The sequence below is a fragment of the Macadamia integrifolia genome, chromosome 6 (genome assembly GCF_013358625.1).
Source record: "Macadamia integrifolia cultivar HAES 741 chromosome 6, SCU_Mint_v3, whole genome shotgun sequence".
NCBI classification, from domain to species: domain Eukaryota; kingdom Viridiplantae; phylum Streptophyta; class Magnoliopsida; order Proteales; family Proteaceae; genus Macadamia; species Macadamia integrifolia.
The window spans coordinates 31,495,208-31,515,647 of record NC_056562.1 but is presented as its reverse complement, the minus strand read 5'-3'; the positions used below and the strand labels follow the sequence as shown (position 1 = coordinate 31,515,647).

General features: G+C 38.2%; 2 protein-coding genes across 4 annotated transcripts in view; both read right to left on the bottom strand.

The window, feature by feature from the left end:
- Window positions 1–653: 653 nt before the first annotated feature.
- On the bottom strand, window positions 654–18,113 carry LOC122081712. 2 transcript variants are annotated; one of them, XM_042648909.1, is made up of 9 exons: window positions 17,918–18,113; window positions 17,287–17,438; window positions 15,936–16,023; window positions 11,652–11,970; window positions 11,267–11,320; window positions 4,819–4,916; window positions 2,872–2,997; window positions 1,657–1,746; window positions 654–1,126 (listed from the first exon to the last, which is right to left on the bottom strand). In XM_042648909.1, exons 1-9 carry the CDS (start codon window positions 17,975–17,977, stop codon window positions 998–1,000), a joined length of 1,116 nt encoding a protein of 371 aa, XP_042504843.1. In that variant the 5' UTR covers window positions 17,978–18,113; the 3' UTR covers window positions 654–997. The 2 variants fall into 2 exon arrangements, with proteins under 2 accessions (XP_042504843.1, XP_042504844.1); XM_042648910.1 differs by lacking the exon at window positions 17,918–18,113 and adding an exon at window positions 17,630–17,739.
- Window positions 18,114–19,298: 1,185 nt separating this feature from the next.
- The window catches only part of LOC122081711 (ABC transporter B family member 28), an 8,701-nt gene continuing 7,559 nt past the window's right edge, over window positions 19,299–20,440 (bottom strand). Inside the window, exons 14-17 of one of the 2 annotated variants that reach the window (XR_006141168.1) lie at window positions 20,311–20,367; window positions 20,175–20,231; window positions 19,803–20,095; window positions 19,299–19,708 (exon numbers count right to left, since the gene is read on the bottom strand). Coding sequence is in view for 1 of the 2 variants with exons in the window: in XM_042648908.1 (XP_042504842.1) it covers window positions 19,859–20,095; window positions 20,175–20,231; window positions 20,311–20,367 (351 nt within the window). In the remaining variant the exon portion in view is untranslated. Of the gene's footprint in view, window positions 19,712–19,802; window positions 20,096–20,174; window positions 20,232–20,310; window positions 20,368–20,440 lie in introns of both variants that reach the window. The other variant, XM_042648908.1, reaches the window with a different exon arrangement.

The window sequence follows — 20,440 nt, the reverse complement described above, 5'->3', positions numbered from 1 at the left end:
AATAAGAGAGATTAAGTAAAGTCCAAATGTGGATCAAACACCATACGAGAGAATGATTCTCGTATGAGTACCTGATCCGGACATACATCTAGAAAAACCTACTCCATTCCCAAGAGACATTACCAACGTGAATTATCTTTTGTACTTTGTAAGTTGTTACTAAGGTTAAATGAGAATAGTCTGAATGCACCAATGACGAGACATTGGTAATGGCCCTTTTTGTGTCTTCTCCTCATTTGGAAAAATATCAAATACATAAGAATCTATCGCAATAAGTTCGTGATTGATCTATAGTGATGTGTCAAGTAGACAACCAGCACCTTATTATAATCAATCATAACCCATCAATCGTTTTGATTCGTCCTTACTTGAAACCTCAATGTAACCAACCCAATTAAATTGGGATAAGGCTTTAATTGTATTAAATACATAACAGTTTGAAAACAAAATTTGAGGCTTTGGATCAGTCCAGACTTCAGCGCATCTAAGCTTAGTCAAAATAAGCATCAGCCTTCCACTAGTTGGCAACTGAAATACCAAAAAATACAGGACAAAAATTTTAAAAGAGCAGACAACTATAATGGTCATGAATTTGACATACAAAACAGCCTCTCACATTGAAGAATTACTATTATGCATCTCTAGAAAAAAACTTTGTTAAAACAAATATGATTTTTTTTTTTTTTTATTAAAGTAAGATTCAATCTATATACTTCCCAAGAATCACAGCATAATAATGGCCCATTGTAAAATTGGTTTTGTAATTGTACATTCTCAACTACTTTCATTCCCTCTATTATATTACAAGTACAGAAGCCTCGTATACATACCATGATTCACTTGCGAAGATCATACCCCACTTGTTTGAGCTCTAGGATAGATGCTCAGTTTCAAACAAGCTACCCCTTTGCAAAATTGGCATTAAAAAAAAAGAGATTCACCAAGGAAGAAATTGCCTCTTAAAGTTGACAAGTGCTATGATATCACTTTATTAATTTCAAGACGCTGGAGCATATTCTTGAATTGCTGCTGCCAGCTTATTCCTCTCCTCCTCTGTTTTCGTCCTCATTAAGTAGGTACGTGCTTTAACATCATCATGACCACCATTGTTTTCACCATTCTCATCCTGTAAAAGTGATGAAAAACAGGTGTGAGGCCATGAAATTCATGTCATGCAAATGCACAAATATGACTATCCAATTCTTGTCACTATATGGGGGCCAAAAGAAACCATCAGCAATTCACAGGTCCTCCAGTAATGCATATCAAACTCATTTGTTGTACATCCCAATAAAAAGTGTAATAACGTACAGAAAATTGGATACTAATTTTGTCACCACTCGGGTCCACAAAAACAAATGGCTGCAAGTTGTTGTCACCAAAGTGGTGAACTAAGAATATAACCTTCTTTTAATCGATCCTTGTCTTATTCCCCCAAATTATTTAATGTAAGGGGTAAAACAGAGTTTTCAAAAGGTTGAAAGTTATTTAATGCTAATGCAGTTTTTATGTGAAATGCCAAGATTTACCCTCATTGAAAAAATAAAAAAATAAAAAGGTAGAAAAGTAAGGTTACAACTTTGAGTTCTCCACTTAGGTTACAATAAGATTTTTCCAAAACAAATATTGCAAAGATTCAGCTTGAAGAGGCCTCACCGAAGTGTGGAATATTGCAACAATAGAGTTCTTCTGCAAGTTTGTTTTGATGCCTGGATACAATAAAGCATTGAGTAACACCCTGCCAACCTGCAACCAATCATCATGGAGAAGCAAATTGAATGCTATAAAAATTGAAAACTCTCAAGATATCCAATAAGTAAAATAATGGTACTAATATTTAGATTGTTATACAAGTAAAGCCACATGGAAGGGCTTCCAGATCAAGTATTTAGATACCCATATGAGAGAGAGAGGCAGGGCTGCTTACCTCTCTAAAATGTGCTACATAATGTTCATTTCAACAGATTGAACCTCAATTCTCAAGTAGTCAGATGGGTCATATGAACATAACATGAGAATGCTCTACCAAAGGGGAGAAGTGCTGTGGATAGGCCATAATAGGCGCATTTCCACTGCCAATACACCCTCCCTTTTCTCTCACTGGGGGGCGGTGGATGTGGGGTTCATGCAGAGGCACTCACTATTCAAAGAATAAGGATTAAAATCATGAGCACAACCTTCTCCCCTGCTGATAAATATCCTTTCAAGTGGCAGAAACAGATGATCACAGCTTTAGGGCAATACATCAATGCGGTAGTTGGAACTGCCGAATTGAAGGATTTTCTTGGCTATTTGGTAGTTTAAGTGCGGATCTGTCATTACTTGAACAGACTCTCACGTTGGACCAAAAACCAAGCCTTTGAAACAGAATTAAATTGCGCATAGAACTAATGTCTACAAACCAAGCAAATCCAGGCTGAGGATTGTCCCTTTTTTGGAGGTTGGGCACACTGGAGTTGAAAACAAGTGATAATTGAAATACAATACACCAATTAATTGAGTTAGGGGATTATGGTTTAGTGCCATCTAAAAATACCACTTTCTATTTTGATCCCATTTTCTTTTCTCCCGGTGATATGATCTCCTAGTCAACCATAATACATTTTGGGAGCCATACTCATAAAACAGGACCCTGCTCATGAATTCTGCACCTTCACTGTCACAGGGAAGCTTAAGTACTAAGTGTATCAGGGATGTATAAATATTCTTTTTCCCAGTAGACAGTTATAATATGACCTTCATGCAATTCCATCAACCATATATTTTGGTCCAGGAAAAAGAATAAAAATAAAAGCATAGGGATTTATGAAGCTTGAATGTACAATCAAGTTTTCAAATTATCAGGGGATAAAATTAAGAAAGGAAACATACATCATTCCGAACAACAATAGTCGGTTTGGATTCTTTCGTAGCTTTGCTTGCACCCTCTTTGCATTTAATGGTTAGTTGACCCATGCCTTTATCTTTCCAAGCATCTTTATCTAAAGGATCAGTTGACTGGATTACATGAAAAGAAGCAAGGTTAACCACTGAATATGATCTAATCATTTGCATAGATAATAAGCAACCAGACACCATGCAAATTAACATAATCTGTAACTAGTCAAAATCATGATAGTGACATAATAAATGTCAACTGCAAACCCAAAACAATAAGGATCACCACAAAGCATTGCAACACTATTCCAACAACAACAACCAAAGAAAAAAAAAAAAAAAAAACCCTGCAACATAGAATTAATGTGAATGGCATCACCCATGAAGTTACAGATCAGCAAACACTGAAACACCTAGTTGTTTTATTTTTACATCATGTGTGTGCACTCATTGAAAGTCCAAGCAAAGGTAAGGCATGTAGAACCCTCCTTCAGAAAAAGCCAAGGAAAAGATAAGGAACTTCCTCCACACATAGGCTTACTTTTGGAAGAGTTCCTAATTAACCAAACTCTTAAAGAAAGGAACAAAACAGGGGAAAAAAAAACTCCCCTAACATTCACTCACTTCAAGTGTCCCAAATCAGTCCACTATTACAATAAATAAATAGAGAAATGAACTCCCAGGACTTGGACTGAGGATAAGGTTCCTAAAATTTAGGAAACCCGTTGTTAAGAGACTTGTACCACAAGTAATATACCCAACCATCAACAGAAGAAATAAGATTTTATCAGCCAAAAACTTTCTTCAGATCAGCAAGAAGATAAAAGAATCAACTAAGGATTAGTTGTAGAAGTCAAGGATATAACCACAAGTGACCAACAACCACAATAAGCCAATACCGCAAGCAATGTATGAAATCAGCAGTGGGAGAAATACAATCAGTAAATCCACACTTCAGATGTAAAAAAATTAGGTTGAATAGAGGGCAGGTATAGTAGATTAATCGACCAAAAACTTGGACCGATCCAATAGTTGGATGTGTAGCTATAATGATAGGTCAGAAACTAGAAACACAAAATTCCAGAATTCAGAAACTACCAAGCAAAGACAACCCACTTATCTGATCACCACCAAACTTGAGATGATAAAGGAGTCTTGTAAATAGTGCAAAGACAGGCATCCAATGGTCAAATGCATTTAGGTTGCAGCCAAAAGAGAGAAATACAAGAGTGACACAAGCTTCACAACATGTGATGTAGACTGTAACAGTAAGGCAGAATCTTCATGCAAAAAGTGTAAGCAATGTATCATGTTATATCCACCATCATTATCATAAGAAGCTCTAGTTTTTCATGTTCTATCAACTAGGGTTTCACATTAGAGCAAAACAGCATAGGTGGTCGTAACCACAACAAAGGAAAACCAAAGAGGGACTCTCAAAACAAGATGGACCCAAAATGTTGATGTTCAAAACTCTCATACCACGAAGAATGAACACAAAATGAGAGAATTAAAAAATAACAAATAGAAGGTAGGAAAGAGAAGTCCTACCGATTGGAGAGAATTGTTATAAACTCCAATCGGGTAGTGATGATGAAAAAGGCCTTCCCTAATGTCTTGCATGATAATCCTTTTGACAAGGGGAGGAAAAAAAGAAGTCAACTTGGTCTATCAAAGAACCTCAGACATAGGATAAAACAGCAAGCAGGTCTAGAGGAACTTGAATCTAGTGTTGTAGAAAACTTTTTATTTTCCAGGCTCTGAAGTTCAAAATATAAGATATCTTTCAAACAGACAATTGACACTAGAAAATTTTAAGAAGCAAGCTCATGGAACTGTTCAGTAAATCAACAGTATGGGTCATACTAACTACAAGCTAAGGGAGTGCATGATACTTGGTACCAATAAAATATACAGAAACGAGATTTCCAACATAAGTACCTTTACATATAGTTTGCATTTGACTTCATGTACCACAACAATACCCTTCTCCTCAGCCTTCTTCACAGATGGGCTGCTTGGCTGCTCTGTATCATTTTCTGGAAATCCAAAAGAAGAGCACTCAGTATGCTGATGAGCAGTAAATTGACGTTCTAAACTTTTCTTGGAATTTTTCTTAATAAAATATGACAATATAATTTAAACAAATTAGGCTTGAAACGTTCTGATTACTGGTTTGATATTTTACAGTAAAGAAAAAAAAATACTGATCGTTGAAATGGGCCATATGTTGAATGCAGGACAAACAATAAACAGATGGGATCATATCCCATAACATCATTAAATTAGGCTCTCATTGCTATTGATTATATTTATATTCATATAATGCATTTCTATTTTTACATGCATTTGGTATGATTTCTATTTCTCATAAATACAAATAATTCAAAATTCATAAACAGTTGAAAAGTTGTTTGTCATTTATGGCCAAAAACCATTTAGGTTTGTTTATGCACTAACTACTGATAAGCACATGCTCATAAGTCATAACCCTCAAATAAAGGGGCATGTTGGTCATTTCATTTTATTCTTGAAAGAAACCTATCAATACTCATTCCTTCTCTCCCTCCTCTCTCGTGTGCTTGGTACTCGCCTGGTATTAGTATTAAGTACCCGCTGCCAAATTGAGCAGCAACCTTGTGCCAGATTGAGAAGCGATCGTGTCACTATCACCGGGTATTCAGTACCTTCCAGCCTTCACCCTCTTCCACTGTTCCTCTCCCTTTGAAACCCTAGATCCCGCATCACCATTATCACCAGGTAGGGTCCCACCTCTTCTGTGTAACTCTGTTCACCAGCCTCACCAGTTGCCACCCCTCTTCTCGCCCTATCTCTCTTCCTCCTCTCAATTACTACTAACCTTCCTGGCCACCATTTTTCTGTTCTATTTCTTATTTGAATCATAGTTGTCAGGACATCTAGGCAACCCTAGGCATTGGAGGGGGCCTAGATGTCAAGGCGACACAAACAAGGCACCTAGGTGACTGAGGTGCCTTCCAGCAAAGGGTGCCTGGATGCCTATAGAATAGGCATTGCCTTGACAATTATGATGTGAAAAAACTATTTGGCCCCAACTCATTGCCTGGCCACCATTTTTCTGTTCTATTTCTTATTTGAATCATAGTTGTCAGGACATCTAGGTGACCCTTGGCATTGGAGGGGGCCTAGATGTCAAGGCGACACCAACAAGGCACCTATGTAACTGAGGTGCCTTCCAGCAAAGGGTGCCTGGATGCCTATACAATAGGCATTGCCTTGACAATTATGATGTGAAAAAACTATTTGGGCCCAACTCATGGCCTGGCCACCATTTTTCTGTTTTATTTCTTATTTGAATCATAGTTGTCAGGACATCTAGGTGACCCTTGGCATTGGAGGGGGCCTAGATGTCAAGGCGACACCCACAAGGCACCTAGGCGACTGAGGTGCTTTGCAGCAAAGGGTGCCTGGATGCCTATACAATAGGCATTGCCTTGACAATTATGATGTGAAAAAACTATTTGGTCCCAACTCATGGCCACTGGGAGGTTCCACAACATAGAATTGTTTAAGACTTGATATTAATAGCCTTTTTTCTCGGTTTCAATAATCTGTAATTCTGGAATAATTTCCCTGGGTGTTTTCTTTTGCAAATTTAACTTTGAACTAAAAGCAGATTAATACACAATAGTGGATTGAGGCTTGTAAAAATCTGTTTATTCTTCCGAATCCCGATGTTCTAACATTGTTCCCTTCTTTCTATAACAAATAAAACTTCCTTCACAACTTGGGGCTCACCGTCGAAAATATAAACAATTACGATCTTGTTCTTGGCTGCAGTGTGAAGAGCATGATTCTTGTGCTTGAATATCTTGGAAGTTAGGAGTACGAAAATCCACCTTTACCGACTTCTTGCTAAGATACCCCAAAGTTTCAGGTTAAAGAATATATAACATACCAAAACCTATTTTTCATTCTGTAATCTATTCTATCTAGGATTAACCAAACAAGTATTATTTATGACCCATAAAGTGGTTATATACATAAATAGAAATTAGACCAAAGAGAGCCTTGGACTTTCTCAAGGACCTAACCTGATTTTTGAAGGTGTGAAACTCAATAACTTTTAGTAATTTTATCTCCATGGTTCAAAAGGTTTACTTATTTTACTTGAACCTTAACCAAAATGACGTTTCCACTGGCACTAGAACCATTATTCAATGTTTCATCCAAATAACAACTTGGGGCTTCACAAGTAGTATGTGGCTGCAGACAATTATTAGCGATGATGGTTGGGCCCCTCTCCCCTCTCCTTAGTTAGCCGATATGTGAAATGCCTTGCCTTCCATTCCAAGAAGACCTCCAGGTTTAGGTGATATTGTTACTTGGTCTCCTTCCTCTTTGGCCTTATTTATCTCTCATTGGTGCAAGTTGGTCTGGTTCAAGGGCCACACCCCTCGTCTCAGCTTCTCTATCTAACAGGCCCTCACTTACAGCCTCCCAATGCAGGCTTTCCTCATCCATCGGTAGATTCCAATTTTCCCATCATATTGTCTTTGTTGGAATGCCTCTAAAGATATCAATAATCTCTTCTTCGTGTGTCCCTTCTCCCCTTTAATTTGGTCCAGCCTTTTAGTTAAGTGTTGGCGAAGGGTAAAAAAATTTGCCCCTTTCAAAGGGAATGGATTTGATGGATATGACATTTGCCAACAAATCTATTTGTGATGTGGTGGCAAAGCTTTCTTTTGGAGTGGTTGTCTCTTGTATAGTCATGTTTGGATGGAGCGTAACCACAGGAAATGGTCATATAATTGAAGAAACTTCCTTCAGATTTGGGACTCCATAGTCTTTGAAGTAAAAAGTAAAGTGTCAAGGATCTCTTCCAGATGTGATAGCTCCCCAAGGAACAAGCATATTGTCGTCTCCTGGGGTCTCCCCTCCTCCCTGCTCGTCCTTGTCCCCTCCTTCCTAAGGGGTGAGCTTCGTATTTTTTTTTTTTTTTGCTTGCATTATCCTGTATCTTCTCCCCCTTAATTTTGGGGACAAGGAATGTTCCGTGTTTTCTCTTCCTTTTGGTAATGGATTTTCAACAACAAAACTTAGCATTATCCCAACTAAATGGGGTCAGCTACATGGATCCGTAAAAGTGTAAATAGTTATAGAAGTAAAAAAAAAAAAAAAGAGATATAACACCTCATAAACATCCCACTTAAAAAGGATCAGTTACACAAATCTTTGCCCTCTAAACAGCTCCATTTGAGATCATACTAGAGTCGAGACCTAAACTTTGCATGTCTTTCCTAACTACTTCTCCCATAGTCATATCCGGCCTGCCCCTAGCTCTTAGCTCCTTCCATCTGAATCCAATCACTCTTCCTTACTGGTGCATTCACGGATCACTGTCGAACATGGTCATACCACCTCAGATGGCCTCCACAGAGCTTGCCCCGAATTGGGGCAACTCCCAAAATCAGCTCTGATAAAGTCATTCATTACTCTATCTCTCCTAATTTTGCCGCACATCCATCTCAACATCCTCATTTCTATTATATCCAGTTTATCTATATTACTCTTCTTGACTGCCCAAGATTCCGTCGCATATATCATAGCCAGTCTTACAATTGTCCCATAGAATTTTCCTTTAAGCTTTACAGAAATGCTTTGGTCAAACAACACTCCAGTTGCACCTCTCCACTTCATTCATCATAATTTAATTCTCTAAGAAACATCATCCTCTATATCACCCTCCTTATTTATGGTTAACCCCAAATATCTAAAAACAACTTGGTCAAATATAACTTCATTAATTTGCACCTCAACTTTATCAAAATCGATACAAACCATATACATATACAATAGGTTGAAGCAAATAAAGTTCTCAAACCGCATGCTTCTAAGCTCAGGGAGGGAGAACTATGCCAAATCTACCATTTGATGAGGGGTCCGTTAAACTAAAGCAAGCAAACCCCCCCCCTCTTTGTCCTTTTTCTTTCTCTTATTCACTTTCATCCTCTGCTTCTCCTTTGAGCCAAAGAAATGAAACAATACAAAGTCCAAATTGATTCACCTTTAGAAAAGACACATCTTACATATATATATATATATATATATATGGATGATAGTAGAAGTAGAAATAAAAGCACACAAATAGGGGCCACTGGCTCCTTGTCTGCAACTGGAAAAAAAATCCAAAATATGAAGCTTTGGGATTGCATCAATGGTTGAAAAATCATGGGGAAGAACGAACTCATGATGGGCGAATAGCTTTCACTGCACTGACTTCCAACTTCCAACTTTACCTTTTTTTATGAATAAAATATTATAGTACGAAAGGAAAGAATATACAGGGGAGGAGAAAAGGGGGGAGAGAGGCTACAACCAACAAATAAGGGAGAGCAAACCTAAACAAAGGGAAAAGTGGGGGAACAGCCACAAAGAATCAAACCATCGCTACAGGGGGAAGAATGGAGGAAAAACCCCAGCAGACAACAATGAGCCTGTTCCTTGGGGTATCACTAACCGTGCGGTGATGGAGGGAGGCCAGCTTGGAGCTAACATCAAAGCCACTTGATCCACAATGTTCTCATTTTCCATTGCCATTATTGGTTTCCCTTGTTGAGGTTAGATCATTGGTGGTTTCTCTTTGGCTTTGAGCATACATCACTATGTAAACCTTTCAAATTAAAGGTATTGGATAAATGAGAAAGCTTCAAGATTCACATATTGCGAGCATGATCAACCACACCTTCTTACCCGTCCAACCAGTTGTGACCCACTTTGATAATGTGATTAGAAGAATTGAACGCCTCACAATAAGCACCATTAAAATACGGAGAAAATGAAAATTCAATGAAAACATCATCCTCGGAATTAATGATATGGACTGGTTGGTTTTAAACTAGCGCCAAAATATGGCGGAAGCTTGTGGAAGGTCAACGGCTAGCAGCGGTGGGTTTCGCAAAGGAGTTCCTCCACACAAAAAATCTTGATTGACAAAGGATCTCAGGTACAAGTAAGGAGGGGGATCAACTGTCGTCCAACCAACGAACATGAGCAATGTGCAGTTTGATGGAAGAGCACTCTCAAGAGATCCTGTCTACCTGTGGTGGTGGTTCGAACCAGCAGTATTGTCGTCTAAAACCAAGTATGAAGCAACTTCTCTTTCTTTTTTCTTTCTATGCCACTCGCTCCCTTTGCTTATCTGATTGAGGTCACAGGGGAGAGCAAAGGAGGGTGGCATGGTTGCAGGAGTCGACTGTGGGTTTTTTAGTGGAGGTTGACAGAGTGTATTGCTGCAAGAGAGAAAGAGTAAAGAAGGGGTTCGGTTTTGCCAACATAATCAATTTATTGCAGCCCTCAAGAGAGGAATAGGATTAATGGGAAGAGAATGTTAGAGGTTGATGGGGAAGGAGATGGATACTTCGGCTCTCATACCAAATTGGTGGGGGCCGTTTAAGGAAGAAGGGGGGAATCTGAGAGGAGATTTCGGATTGCAAGGGAGAGAGGGAATCGCACAAGAAGAGGGGGGAGTTCGCATACACACGCCACACAAGCCTCAACCAACTAAACTCACTTCATTCTTTTCAAATCTTCTCAATACATTGGTTACAAGCATATAAATAATAAAAGAACAAAAGACTCCATAAAGGAAACAACTATTCTAAGACTCCTAACCAAAAACAATTTAAAACTTGCTAAAACTTTTCCTACGCTACCCAAATTAAAAGATCTCCATACATAATTATATCAATAAATAAAACAAAATCCTAAATATCCTACCAGACTAAAGACCCAAGATTGGACCCAGTTCATCTCCGTCTGGGTACCCAAATGGGTTCGGATTGGTCCAAGGTAGTGCACATGCATCCATAGTTGTCAACGCGTCGCCTAAGCGTCCAGATGCCTTGGTCGCCTTGTTGGTGTCACCTTGTTTTTGAACCCTCTCCAATGCCTTGGGTCGCCTAGACACCATGACAACTTTGCCTACATCATCAAGTCAATGTAGTACCTAGTTCTGTACTAGTTCCATTGTTAAAGAGAAGTGAATTCATTGTTTTGATGCTCATTAGATATGAAAACTGTAAAGTTTGGTTAACCCACGGCCAACATTAAACTATTCACATCTACCCACACATCGCCATATATTGAACAAGTGAGAGCACCCTTCATACATTGTTGAATAGACGATAGTGAATTACAAACGACATCGATTTTATGGCCAGTTTGTTTAATACAATGAGGCATGTTTGGATAATTCATATCTAACATTTCAGAAAATGGAGTTAATCAAAGATACATGCTATCATTCTTACGCATACTCCAAAAACAGAAAGGATGAAAGAATTATGAGCACTCGGCTTTAAAGAACTTCCAATTATGCAAACAAAAGGCAACAAATTCATAGTCTCACCCCCATCTGCATCATCTGTAGCTTCATGGCTTGACGGAACTGAATTTTGATACCCTGAAAGCAATGTGGAAAAATGGATGTTCAGCATTCACACAAAAAAATTCACATAAACTAGGTCCAGTAAAAGGATACAAAGAAAAGCTCCCCATTTTCCTAGGGAAGCTTTACAATTCATAAACATGCAAATGTGTTCCAGTGCAATTCTCAATTTCTAAACTTCCTCAATAATTTTCTACTAGTTTCCCTTATTTAACATTTAAACATTATTTTTCCTTCCAATTTCAATCTGTTATACGGGCATCTCAATGGGAATCTTGGAGGTATTAAATGTGACTTCCTAAAACCATTAGTGACAGTTAACCAAGTCCACAGAATTAATTCATACCAAACAAGAATGGAGACTGATTGTTGGATAGGCCAGCAGAGTTCCATGAACTTGTAAAGCTTGAAGTTGAACCTGCCAAACCAAATACACTTTTCTCATGTAGTGGTTTAATTTCATCACTCTTAGCTTCAGGCACTGCTTTTTTCTCAGAGTTTTGTGAACCTGCTAAACCAAATACACTTTTCTCATGTAGTGGTTTAATTCCATCACTCTTAGCTTCACGCACTGCTTTTTTCTCAGAGCTTTGTGAACCTACGGACACACTTTCTGCTTTGGCAGAATTTGCTTTAAGCCAATCAACAACATCGTGGAACTTCTCCTGTGATGAGAGGGTGATTTAAAAAAAATATAAGAATGATACAAAATGAAATCAAGCTCGGTGTCACAAGCATATGGGTACAACTTCATTAGCACTATCAGAAAGAATTATATTGAACATATTTAAATATTTTCAGACACATTTTAATAAACTGTTAAATTATAACATCATGCACCGTCAAAAATAAAACCACATCTGCTTAGATGCTGAGGAACTTATCTTCGATACTCAAAAAGTGCTTTAGAATATGTAGCATCTAGCAAGAAGCTCATTGTGGTGGATTAATTTTCTATACTTGCATTTAAACTTAAAAATTCAGTACTACAAAACCTAAAACACAAGCACTGATAATAAGAAGAAGCTGCTAGGGAAGCAACCCTATGGAGGTGAGAAGGCTATTATTCCTCATTTCAACTGTGCAGAACCAACATCTAAGGTAGCCCATGATGCATGAGACCTCACAATAAATTTGGCTATCCATCGGGAAGGTTTTTCAGTTACCTCACTGATGCAACCTAGGTTTCAAAACCCTAATTTGATTGCTATGGCACTAAGAATAAAGAAAACTCATATAAAGGTGCAGCGGCAATTTCAAAACATTCCGAACAGTCTATGACCCTTTTGCATAGTTATCAAGGTGAGAAGGCGACCAAAGCAATGGAGGATAGTCAAAAATCATAGCAACGCCTTGTCGGTTAGGCAACCAAGGTGCTAGCCCAGGCTGAGCCACCTTATCGCCTAGGTGTCGCGTTGCCTATGGCCTAGGCAACTGTCGCCTTATTGCACTATATACTGCCTAATACTTTTTGCCCTTATTTATGTCAAATACCATTTAAGTAAGTGTTTTTATATTTTGTTATTTCATTTTCTTAAGATATTATTCATAAATAAGCAAATACCCCATATTTGAATCCAATAAAAATAGTTTAAAAATCAAATTCCAAAAGGATAAAATGTTAACCCCCCCCCCCCCGGTCCAATAACAAAAACTGAGTTTTTTTATTATAGGGCGATTTTTAACTTTTGAATGCTAAGGTTTTTCTCAATTCTGAAAATTTTATAAATCTTATCATGGTAAAACATTGCTAAAAACCAAAAGTTCAATAAAATAATCTTTTCTTTTGATGTCAATAAAATTATTTCCATTCAAGCAATTTAACAACATTCGCACACTTTAAAATAAGTTTGACCGAAACATAGCTATGTCATAACAACTCAGATTTAAGTAATCTCAAACGTGTTGGAAAGCTAGTTTTGTATTATACCTAATATAAAATGTCTCATCTAAAAATAAAATCATTTGACCAATAAAACTTATTATAGAAGAAAAGCATTTCTCTAAATGTCAATAAATCATGTTGATTTTTTTATGATTTGATGTGAGTGTGACTATGTTGATTTTTATGACTTGATGTTCCTTAATGTTGATTGGTTTTTTATTTCATAGGGTATATATTATAATATACAAAATAACTTTAGAAAATAGGGAAAACAAAAAATAACACATGGGTGATTTGATCGCCATGGCAATGCCATAGCGGGGGAATTCACCGCCAAATCGATTAGCCACCCCTCCACCGCCTTGGGTCACCATGACGCCATGACAACTATGGGCGTCGTCTTGATAACTATGCCCTTTTGGGTAAAAAAAAGGAACATGGACTAAACAGTAAATATAATTTGAAAGGGAGTATGTTTCTAGAATTTCCGAATAGATTTGGTTAACATATAAACAAATTATGAAAGAAAAGGGCTTTGGGTAATAATAAAAAGTTTGTCCTGATGTGCAAATAAAGAAGAATGTCTTCTTCAACTCAACTCAGCCCTATCCCAACTAAATGGGATCAGCCACATGGATCATTTTCCTCCAATCAACTCTATTCGAAGCCATATAGTTATTAGTCCTAACCTATGCATGTCTTTGCTCAACACTTCTCCTAGAGTTATCTTAGGCCTCCTCTGGCTCTTTTAGCTCCTTCACTATGAATCAAACCACCCCTCCGGACTGAAGCACTCAAAGGCCCACGTTGCACATGTCTATGCCACCTCAAACGACTTTCCCGCAACTTATCATGCATCAGAGCTACTCCTAAATTAGTTCAATCCTTATTTTTTTATTTTTTAGTTTTACCACTCATCCATTTCAACATCCCCATCTCAGCTACACTAAGTTTGTTGATATATTATCTTTTCACTGCCCAATATTTAGTTATATACATCATTGCTGGTCGTATAACTATACTATAGATCCGATGTTCAATGTCTCTCTAGCCAGCTCGTTTATGATTGGTGCAAACAAGTATGGGCTTAAAGCTGATATTTAATGTAATCCAATTCTAATTGAGAATTCATTACCCTCCTCCCCCCCCATAGTTCTTACAACAGTCAGTACACCATCATACATATCTCTAACTATGTTCACGTATTTACTCGAAACACTTTCCTTCTCTAATACCTTCCAAATTAAACAGAAACCAATGGTAAGCTTCCTTGGTTGCAGGTGGGAGAACTCAGTACTCACCAATATGAAGTCCAAATGACCTGAAATTTCAGGGGCTGAACGGCAACTCCCAGCCCTCTTAAATCCTACTAAAGACAACCCAAAAGAACAACTAAATAATTAACAGGAAAGACTGAAATAGAATCTGGCGGAAATCACCAGACCTGGTCCGAACTTGGCCATGGAACTCACAATCCACGCAAGGTATTAATCCCAGATTTTGCAGGCTGAGTCACTCTAAGGAGTATACCCAACTTACCAAATCTCAGGAAGAAAAAAGATGGATCAATAGAGTTTGGTCCAAATATGTGGGGCTGTTGGGTCACCCAGAAACAGATTAGTGACGAGCTTGAGAGAAATTCAAACTAAAAGCAGAAATAGGAAGACGACAAAGAATAGAGGAATAAAAAGAAGACGAGGAAACCAAACCTGGAAGAGAGGACCAGGTTAGAGGTTTATCGAACTAAGTAAGAAGAGAGGGCATCATTTGACCAGCGACAGTCATGCAACAGCTTCACAGCTTACGTAAAACTCATAAATTGCCCAATCATTCAGTTCCAATTCTATGGTGGCTTACATTTACATATAAAGAAGAAGAAATAAGACTCCATAACTGAAAGAACTCTATCTCCTACGACTCTTATCGTTGTCTAACTCCTATATTAAAAAAATAAAATCCCAATTACATAAATAATCCCACAAAAAAATACCTTAGATATCTCTAGTCTCTACTGAACCGGAAGCCAGGTTGGACCTGGTTCTCCTTGGTCAGGGCTTCCAGGCTGGTTCAAATTGGTCCATCCATGAGAGTGTTACTGCATCAATGAACTTCAGATTCATGCCAAATCAGGAGGCTGTGGTTTCAAAATTTTGGCCTCTTTATGCAATTTGGGATTGAGCCATCTAGTACAACTGATTCAGCTTGGGGGATGTTGATTTTATTTTATAGTTGACACAATCAAAGTTCCTACCCTGTGGTTCAATTTAACCTCTAGGCAAGATATCTATTACCATGATCCAAAATGGAAGTACCTTTCCCACCCGGTGGTTTAACTTAACCACCAAGCAAGATATCTAGCACAGTCCATGAGACTTATTACCATGATCCAAAATGGAAGTACCTTTCCTACCTGGTGGTTCAACTTAACCACTAAGCAAGATATCTTCCCTGGATGTCCATGAAACCTATTACCATGATCCAAAATGGAAGTACCTTCATCATCATTAGTTTTATCAATAAACCAAGATCAACTAAAATGGTATTTTCCATCTTCATTCATACATAAACTCTATAGAAAGGTAATATAACATATTAGCATTTTCAGTTACTAGTCGAGTAAACATAACAGCAAGTAGCAAAAGCAATGAAAGCATATAACTTAGAAATGTTAACAGCTAAATGTGCACAAGCAATACATGAAGCCTTCATTTGTTACAAGGACTCAAGGAGTGATCGAGAGTCTACCATAATTTGTGAAGCATGAGTCAAGTAATCTTGAACACCATCTCCCCAAAGCTCATTTGGGTGATTTTGCATCTGAGCTTGCACCCAACTGCTCATATAGAAAAGAAGAAAAAAAAATCATTAATACATAAACCTTGTTTTCTTTTTCTTTGAGAGGGAGGTGCATAAAGAGACATTTGAATTACAAAGTATGTAAGATTGAAGATTGCAAAACACCAATCATTTTCATAACATAAAGAGGAAGTAGCACGCAGGAGTTCTAGAAATCTTTTGCAGACTAGCAACATTCCTTCTACAATTGTCTTCCAGTTATTCCCTCAGTATTATATTCTCAAATTATAAGAACCAAATCCTTTGTCTAGGTTTTGATAATTCGATATTTCAAAATGATTTCCTACAGTTTGAGTTCCGTAATATTGTATCAAGGATACACCATGTCATCCAGTAAACAAGTAGAACCATGTGGGACCCAATCATACTCCAGCATTGTCATTAAATTCTATGATCTAAAAAAAATGGGTGTACCCATTGCACGACGCTTCCGCCACTACGGGGTCTAGGGAGGGTCATAATATACGCAGCCTTACCCCCACTTTGCAGAGGATCACAATTTTCAGGTCTAAAATTCTATGATCTATCATTTTATATTTCTTTTTAAAAGGAATGAGGAGTATGGTGTATCGGTCAAGATCAGTCTCAAGTTTAAAAGGTACCTCTCGAGTCTAATGTAATAGAATTCAGTTTTTGAGCCATTAAAAATGATTTAGAATGCCATTTATTTAAATTACTCTTATCCTTTCCACAAATGCAGCCTCAAAGAAGCTTCACTGGAGTTGGGGAAATAAAAGTTGGTCACTCAATAACTATTTAACGCTTAGTTGAGCTAAGATTTTATGATAAGATACAATATATGATGAAATGCATTATCAATTTACACTTTACAGTTCCACTGCAAGAATGTGTCTTTTCTAGTATATATGATTACGTTTACACAGATTCTCTGTCTAGATTTCTGTACACATTTGTAACCATAGAACTGGATGAACAGACTAAACAGTTTTGGAACTTCAACAAATGGCTAAACTTTGAAAGGGGAAAAGGATGAATATCTATTCATGTTTACATTCCAAATTCCTAAATAATTTATGAACTCCTAATTTGACTCAAGGGAAATAAAATCCTAATGTCAAGCTTGCATTGGTAGGCATCCATTGAGTAACAACACAGATTCGACTCAGTAGTAGGGCTACTCATGATTTCATTCCAGTATATGCAAACAGCAAAGTGATGACAAAATATGTCCCAGAACATGGGTTGTTGAAATAAATCCGTAGAGAAGGCTGAGAATAACCTGGCAAACTGGGTATTGAGTGCTTTCACATGCTGATGAGCTGATGCTGCTCGGTGAGCATCCAACTTGCGTTCTGCCATTGGATGCTGCCGAGATGGTTCTGCCCTGCGATTATCAAAAGGGGATGCTTCCATTATTCTCTTACTCCGGAACTGCATCAGAACAAAAAAAGGAAGGGATGTTCACACTTCACACATGCACTAATCAGAATTACGGAAAAATGAAAAAGATACAAAACGAAACAGCAACAGTGCCGCTCCAAACTTTAAAGAAAAATGCCATATCCTAATCCGAGAAAGCAGCACTGCAGAAGGGCAGAACCAAGCAATTGATGTCACAGTACCAGTATGAAGTCTCAAATGACTTCACTCTAAGCTTCAGGTTATCAAAAATTTCTTTGTGGCATCTACAAGTACAATGAGCATTGGCATTCCACTATCGTCCCTAAGAAACACTAAGAAAAGGAGTTCCATTCCGAATCAAAACTCGCTCCAATAAGAACAAACAAGCTCAAACCCTAGACTTCTTGCAACTATCGATGCTCCAAGTTCATCTCAGCAAAGACCAAGATCAAACAGAACAGGAACAGAATTAGGGTTACGGGACATCAAATAAGAAAAATTAAACTTACAGCCAAGTCGTTTGAGTCGAGATTCGAGTCCGACTGACCAAATCGTTTCATTCCTTTCATGGTGATTCGATTGAAGCTGTTTTATTGAAATTAATGCAAAAAAAAAATCACAGAAGAAGAGAGCGAATGCGCAGGCCTTTTCAAAATTTGAAGCTTCGTGCGCAGTTTGAGAAGCAGATTAAGATGAAATATCACAACCGTTTGATTAGTTCATATAGTAGTAAGTAGGTAACATATTCGTGTTGGATCCTACGAGGGAATCGCCTGCGAGGGTCGTGACTCTCGTGAGTCATTGGCGAAATAGACTCAAGGTCCACCAGTAACATTGTAGACCCTGGTACTGAGAAAGAGACCACGGTCCATATACCCCGGACAGAGAACGCAGGCCCTATCGGAACCGCTATTTCGGAATCTTTTTGTTACCGCGGAACTTAGTAAAGGTGAGAAACTATATAGTGGAGGATTCTGATTTTGACAATCGAGGAACAACTGCTACATTCTCTTAACCCCAATGTATGGAGGTGGACTTCAGCCAACATATGGGTTCAAATTAAAAAATAACCTCTCTATAAAGCGGGGGTAAAGTTTACTTGTGTTTCTTTTTAATTTCAATTCAAAACGAGAAGATCCAATTTTTAGACTATGCACCAGATCGGTCCATGTCAATTCTGATCCAAGATCATATGACCGTGGGACAACATGTTTGAATGATCAACAAGAATGTCATGGAAAAGACATGGTGTATAACAGTACTAAGAAACAATCACAAATCATGTTTTCTTTTTATCTAAGTTTTCATTAGTTTTTGTTATGACCAATTAAGCACAGCTTTGAAGTGTCTCCTCATGGCCCAATAAGCAAGTGCACTATTATAGGGGTCTGTCTATGGAGCTGTTTAATCTGAAAAGCTGATTTGTGAGGACCTGATTTGAACCACAGGAGAGCGACCAGTGGCATGACGAAGCCCCATTGATTCCTGATAAGATTCTCCATGTGTTTTCAAGCTCATGATACTGTGTATGTTTCATTTCCTATCATCAACGTCGGCTTGTCAACGGCATATACGTTTTCGATGAATATTTTCAACAAATTATGCTCTTCATCGTGCAGCAAATCAAAATGTAGGAAACATAGGCTGATCATGAGAAGAATCGGCAAGCTCCTAAAGGGAATTGGATATCATCTGGATATTGTTTGTCTGCTCCTTCAACCATATACTCCCTTCATATGAGATGGCTGACATGATTTTAGATCGTTAAAGCTACAAATCCCCTGATCAAGTAGGAAGCTAGCTCTGGGTAAACCAGTCAGAACTTCTTCGTTATTTGTTGTTTGTAGTCTATCACAGCACCTGCTTTTCGTTGATTTGTTAACATACATGGGAAGCCAAAACATTATCTTGAGAACCTTCATTAGGTTAATGTTTGAGTTTTGCAGAGACAAAGACAATAATTGGCATTCAGTTTTCTTTATTTTAACAACAAAAACTTTTATAAAGAAACAAAAAATTTCCTTGACATATTGGCATTTGTCTCCTGCAATTCTGCAACTAAACCTCCACCGTAAAACACAAGCAATGCGTCCAGCTTGCAGCAACCTGAAATTGATTTTTTCCCAAAACAATTAGAAAGATCTGCAAATGAACATAAATAAAGGGTGTACCCAGTGCACGAGGCTCCCGTCACTGCAGGTTCTTGGGACAGTCATAATGTACATAAATATAACAGACGAAACAGTCCCCTAAAGCAACCTCCATGACTTCTGCTTTCAAACAACAGCATACTTGAGCATCTGTGTGAAACAGAAACAGAAACTCAGAAAGAAAAATACTAAGAACTGGAGTCGGTATGGCAAAGAAAAATCCAAGAAAAGATCAAACTTTTACATCTTCTCTCCAAAGTAGCTGAGAAGATGAACTGCTATCTTTCGTTCCTGGCCAAATCACTCAAACGCAAGCCTTTGAGAGCCAACCAGTGATGCATATTGACCCTTTTGAGCCAACAACTCAAAATGGGTCCCTAGCTCTGAAATCCTCCCATCCGAACAAACAGCAATTTGGTGCGCATTCTGGACTGTGCTTAATCTATGAGCAATAACCAATGTGGTCCTCCCCTTCATCAGGTGGTTAAGAGCTTCCTGGACCAAGCCCTCACTTACTGTGTCTAAAGCACTGGTAGCCTGAAAATGAGAAGCATCAGGACAATCCATGGGAAGTGGAGAACATCCGTAGGGACAGAAATAGTCTCTGAGAACATACCTCATCAAGAATCAGAATTGGAGCATTTTTTAGCAGAGCCCTGGCAATAGCAATCCTCTGCAAATTGAAGTAGCTAAGTACTTCATATAACCCTGATCATGTAAAACTTTTCACCCAGTAAAATTAACTTCATTACCTGCCTCTGTCCACCACTCAGCAGGCTTCCACGTTCACCAACTAGTGTGTCATAACCCTTTAATCACAGAATTTTCAGTATATCATAGAAGATGTCAGTACTGCAACCCACCCACCTCCCCCCATCCCCC

Bases quoted from the DNA above. Each gene is read 5' to 3' on its own strand.
- LOC122081712 (XM_042648909.1), bottom strand. From the start codon at position 17,977: ATGAAAGGAATGAAACGATTTGGTCAGTCGGACTCGAATCTCGACTCA. The intron at 17,439-17,917 runs GTAAGTTTAATT...GTTCTGATGCAG, and splicing joins TCGACTCAAACGACTTGGCT to TTCCGGAGTAAGAGAATAAT. The intron at 11,321-11,651 runs GTATGAATTAAT...CATTGCTTTCAG, and splicing joins TCAGTCTCCATTCTTGTTTG to GGTATCAAAATTCAGTTCCG.